The following is a 6,000-nucleotide window of genomic DNA, read 5'->3' on the forward strand; positions in this document are numbered from 1 at the left end:
CGAAAAAAAATTAAACTCTTTTCCTACTTGAGAGCACACTGTGTTTCCCCTTTTAATTTTTTGGCTCTAACTTTCTACTAACCCATCACGATAGCATAACTGTTGCATTGAAATAACTTTCTTTGAAGTATGACGATGCAACTATGGGGAGTCTCTTTCCAAATTTCTGCCGGGTATTTCCGTGACCCATTGCCTAAAGGGAAGCACTAAGTAAGAATTTAAATGTCGACAAAACGGGTCAGTTAAACAAAATGTCAACAAATTATCATCACGTCTAATTCGTATCTCCTGTTTAATGAGGAATCCATACCATCATCAAAGATAGTGAAGACACTGATGGTACAACTCAACTTTTACATAAACACAAGAGAAACAAGCTGAGTTAAAACGCCGTTACCGTTACCATGGTTACCATGACAACACTAAAAATAGGGTCTTATTTTTTTTAAATAGAAAATTATCAAATTGAGTTGTTAAGTGAAAACCAATTTCTTCCTTCTAGAAAATAGGGTAGAATTGAGAAAATTTGATTGTCGCTAAAATTCGTATTAGATTGAATTAAAAGGAATCACACAATTAGGGTTTACTTCACTATAGCAATCATAAAAATTTAAATACATTGTGGAGTTGGATTACCCAAAAATATCGACGGTACTGCATTATCGTGGTATTGAATGTTCTTCAAAATACACAGCGATTTACATGGATAACAACATGGAGAATGTTAAACTTTATATACTGACCCTTCTTGACAAAAAATATAAAAGCATTGTTTCCAAGGTGATTTAATCGTTAGTTTCACAAGCAAGTGTTCGGTATCCCATGTGGTACTTTGGATTCCTTTCGAGGCGACGATATACTGCTCATTCTTTCGGTCACCGTATTGTTTGTTGATGACAGGTAAAATATGTCGTGTGATCCGCCTTCAAATCTTTCTTGCACTCTTCTTCTTTGTGAGCAAAAAAGTTTTTTCAGTGAGCTTTTGATTTGTTTATTAGTGAGAATCATCAATAAAGGATCAATGAAGGAGTTGGAATGTACCAGTATCCTTATAACAACAAGAATTTGAGGGGTTATCCACATTGGCTTATAAATAGAGATGAGTATGCTTGAAATCGTAGGAACATAACAGATGTAGTAAAATATTGTCAGTAACAGAAATGTGCGTTGTATATGCATTTCCCGTTTCATCGTGATCTGCATGTGCTTTTGCACCGCCTGGTTGTGTATTATCGCGTTACCGATAAATCCTCGATGCAAACGGAAACTTAACCGAATTTTTAGAATAATTGCTATTTGACAAGCCGTTGTGATCAAAGTGGGTACAAGTATGTAAATCGCACCGGTAACGAGGAGAAATACTTCGCTCATCGAATATTTGAAAGCACAGAATTTTGGTTTCCCTGTTTTTGATCCAACACGTATCACGGGTAGAAATGTTGGAAGAGAAAAAAGCCATGCAAGAACGCATATTAGGACAGCTCTTGGTCTTGTCACCAACAAACTGTATCGTAACGGTTTGCTGAAGTACGTTAACCTATCCACGCTTAAGATGAGTGAGTTTAAACTAGATACAGTTATGATGTAAAGACTTGCGCAGTTTAAGACGGTACATGGCAGCTTAGCTGACCATTTTGAACTGTCAAATAAATCATGTGTTTTTATAGGAACGATCACGAGAGCTGTTATTAAATCAGAGATAGCCAATGAAATTAAAAAACACGAGCTTGGTATTTTCTTTAAAACAATCGGCGGGAGAATAATAATATATCCAAATATGGTCAATGCAATCGACGTTGCGTAGAAGGTTAGAGAAATGTTTTTCATTTTTTGGGGCATGCTGGTTGTCTTGCTAACATTTGAAGAAAGTTGTTCGTAACATGATGTGTTTGACGGTGCAACCTGACTGCTGCTTCTCACTTGAACAAGACAAGCCAGTAATAATATAACTGATTTGTTGATTAACATTTTTATGCTACAAATTCTCACCTATCCTTGTTCCTTCTAATACGCTATTATAAAAACTATTCAGTACAACTTGCATATATTGCGTGAAAAAAACTTGGAATCCTATAACACTCTTTTGGCTGAAAACAATTTACACTTTCAAATACATTCCCATAATGTAAAAAGTGGGAATAAAATATCTACAACATTTCAACATATATTTTTAATTTTCTAAACTGTAGGGGAGTTGAAACCTGTTATTTTTCTCACAAACGCAAGAAAATTATTATTTGGAACAAACCGAAATATTGTCATAGCGGTAAAAAGAAGAAAATTTATCAGTTTCGGTATACACTTGAAGCAATATTCTCTTAGCAAAAATTTGAGCGGGAAAAACTGGATTAAGTATACATTGTTTTTGATCTTCAATCTTAGTGTTTTTCAGAAAAAAAAAAGGAATACAGAAAGCGAGACATTGTGGTATACAACGTGAGGGAGGGGTGTGTCGAAAAAAGTATTATGTTGGTGCGCTTAAGACAATTTGTTGAGAGAGTATATGAAGAAGTGTCAACGACAAAAAGAAGAAGTGTCAACGAGGAAATAAATTTCGTTGAAGTAAATGTCAAGTTGAAAGTAAATTTAAAATCAAAGTTAAGTTCGGTCATTCGCGTGCCAACAAATAATATTTACTGCATTCTCCATACTTGGTGACCGCCTGTATTACCTAGTACTTTTATTTCTCCTCTAACTGTCTCATAAAACGTTTTACTTTTAAATCAAACAACCAAACGGTCCTTTTACGTAACTATTTGCAGCATCAATATTATCTTATGTCCCAAAAGATAACAATTCATTCACTAAGCCAGTTGTTGAGCAGATATTTTTATACCGGACACCATCAAACGTGTAATATGTTACCATGAACATATGTATAGAAGCACGGGCAGAACTGAGATCATTATACATTTATTTAGTTCTTGATATAAGGTCTTTCCTAATTGGATTTGCCTTGTTAACCCAAGATATCTTGTAGGGTCAATACATGACGTCATTTAGACGTGCGTCGAGGTGAATTTTTAGGCGACATATATCTTAATATGATTGTTAATATAAGTTAATCGATCTTTGTCAAGTATATCCATAAATCAAAAATAGTTGAAGTACCCAGAAAACATTAAATCGGACACTGAATGCATGTGTGTGTGAAATTACCACAATCTTGTATAGAAAATTGTTGGAATTAGTGCATAGATTCAAAAGGATGTCAGTGCAGCTTGTTTTTCAATTAGACCTCCGTACGCCATTGCGTTAATTGTTCCATAATAAAGCCATCGCAGAAAGTTTATTTTCGATATTCCTTACCCATCCCACAAATCTCTCAAAGTAGAACTTTCGCAGCCTTTTAACTGCAGAGCAATCGACAACAGCCATGTTGGTTAGTTGGTTAAAATTAAAGGATAAAAAAAGACTATAAGGGAAAGATCGTAGGAGCTGAAGTACCCTCAATAATTTTTTTCACCTAGAAAATAATTTTTCCATTCCACATAGCTTACATTTTTCTCAAAGAGACTTGATTAAGAAACTAATCACTTGTTTATTAAAGCAGGGAAATATGAAAGTAAAAAATCGGCTAAAAACCTTAGATGTGAAAGGAGGAGGAGGGTGCAAGGAAATTTTACAAAGTAATAAAGAAGTTGATATTCCCACTAAAATAATTTTTTGATTCCGTCTTCAATCAAAATATTAAACGGTCTCATAATGATAGGAGTATAATTCAGAACTACAGGAAGGCGAGCGGTTTATAGTGATGCAATCGCCTATGTGGCAAATACAGATCTTTTCTTACAGACTCAGAATGGAGGAATGGTGATGAAGTTGGAAAGTAACAATGCATGTTGGTCTTTTCTTCCTCTCTCAACACTGAACATCATTTACACTTTAGAAATTAAAATTACAAGTTGCTCATTAAGAAAAAATAATCTAAATAAAGGTTACTTTCTGTTGACGATAAAAAAAGAATTATCCGTCCCGGTAGAAAATAGACAAAGAGACCTGGTAATGAGGTTGGCGAATTGCAGCTGGAAACAATTATTTACTTCTGTACTTTTTTTTATTTTTTGGAAAAGAGCAAGCATTGTTTTGGAAATTCCTTTATAAGGAGCCTTCCAGTCAGAATATCATAGGCGTAAAAGAGACATGGGGACGGGGTTGATTTGTTTTTATTTTAGTGGAGATAAAAGATGGCCAATGCAAAAGCAAAATTCATTTTTTTTTTAAAAAGTTTATAAGAATACTGAGGTTAAAAATGCTAAAAAGTTTAAAATAGAATAATTACATTAACTCAAACTTCAACACATACGTGTGTTTCTTATTTTTTTTTACCTTTTTCTCCCAATTTGCTGCAATTTTGCAACCTCGTCCCCAATCTGCTGCAATTTTAGCTTTGTAAGAAAGTGTGACTGGAGTTGCTCACATTACTTCAGTTTTCATTCATAATTACCAACAGAGAAATAAACTGTTGAAATATTATGTTGCGTCAAAATACTAACCGCGGTTTTTGATTAGTTAATTCTATTGTCTTCGGGATCACGTTGTTAATAATGAATCTCCTTATCTTGAATAGGAAATGGACACATCATATGCTATGATGAGCCTTCATCTACATATACCCACCATTCAAATGAGATATCTTAGTGCGTCGCTAACATATTGCCGCACGTAGTATAGTGGGTTCGCCGAAGGCTCTAACTGATGACCGCAGATCAAATCCCTTCGCTGGTTGGCATTATGTTAGTCCAATGCACAATATAGCACCCTTTATTTTCTTTGATGTTATAGGCAAAGGACTTACTCACCCAAAAAATATAATTAATTCCTAACTTATTTAATAAAGTGGCATGTGGCGGCGCTAACTTGTTTCTCATTCGTTCGGGGGTTTGCTCTGATATCTTCGTCTACATCTAAATTTTAATAGACTCGAAGAAAGCTTGGTTAATTACGCTACATTACTTAAACTATGGGCGAGAGAGGGTTCTGATAGCAAGCACATAAAAGGGTCCACTTTGGTTAGACGGTAGATTTTAATCTTTTTCAATGCAATTTGATCTTGTTGTTCTAAAATTTAAAGCGTATTTTAGCCAATCTAGAAATTGTGTTTTTCATTGCGTTCTTTGATATGAGGATAAAACGGTACAGTGATCAAAGTTGATCAGTATGTCTCAATCAACCTTGGCCTGTAGCTTTAGTTTTTTTATATGAGAATGAAAGGCGTACGCGTTTCATCTTCATATTATAAGACGCTACAGGCCCTGGGATCGAGGTTGGGTCTCAACCACCTCTAAATATATATCTCGTCCCTCCAAATAAAAACATACGTTGCGCTCCTGTATTGGGTACGCCTCGCGTGAAAGAATTTGAACCCATCATTGATAGAAAAAGTGTTAAAAAATTTAAAGCGATTGGAACACTTAAGGTCGACCCCAGTTGTGTTACGTCTCTACGCTTTACTTACGTCAAAAATTCTTGGGCGCGATGGGCGCATCTTTTTGCTACGCGAAAATTTGTTTATGTCGCTTGAAAACACGTGGTTAAAATTGCTGCCAACAGAGGGAAAAAATGGAGTGAGGAAACTTTACAACGACAACATGTAACGTTAATTCGGTCAATATTTCCATTTTTATTTAAATTTATGAAACTTCAGCTTGTCAGCCATAATTTTCTTTCAGCATTTTTCCTATGGGCCTATTGGCATATGACTATGAAATGGCAAAGAATGTGGGTTTTAAACCTACATACGGTAAATAGTTGTAACATGTGACCGAAACTGATTATATATATACATGCCATTATTGATTATGCATCTTATTAGCAAAGGCAATTAATAAGAGCTTATTGAAAGAAGGTTTAATTTAATAGATTTGTTATTGATTAAAACGTGGGTTGCATATCGTTAGTATTTTGTAAACAACTATGACAAACTGCACAAGATACAAAACATGAAAAATAAAAGGAAATTGTTATCACTAATTTTCAATAGAAAATACATTGCATTGC

The 6,000-nt window shown here is 34.7% G+C and overlaps 1 protein-coding gene across 1 annotated transcript; it reads right to left on the reverse strand.

Moving 5' to 3' along the window:
* Positions 1–798: 798 nt before the first annotated feature.
* Positions 799–2,103, reverse strand: LOC130647985 (histamine H2 receptor-like). The gene has a single exon (XM_057454003.1). The coding sequence runs from the start codon at positions 1,966–1,968 to the stop codon at positions 799–801; it is 1,170 nt and encodes a 389-aa protein (XP_057309986.1). The 5' UTR covers positions 1,969–2,103.
* Between the last annotated feature and the right edge of the window lie 3,897 nt (positions 2,104–6,000).

This window comes from Hydractinia symbiolongicarpus, chromosome 6 (genome assembly GCF_029227915.1).
Source record: "Hydractinia symbiolongicarpus strain clone_291-10 chromosome 6, HSymV2.1, whole genome shotgun sequence".
NCBI lineage: Eukaryota > Metazoa > Cnidaria > Hydrozoa > Anthoathecata > Hydractiniidae > Hydractinia > Hydractinia symbiolongicarpus.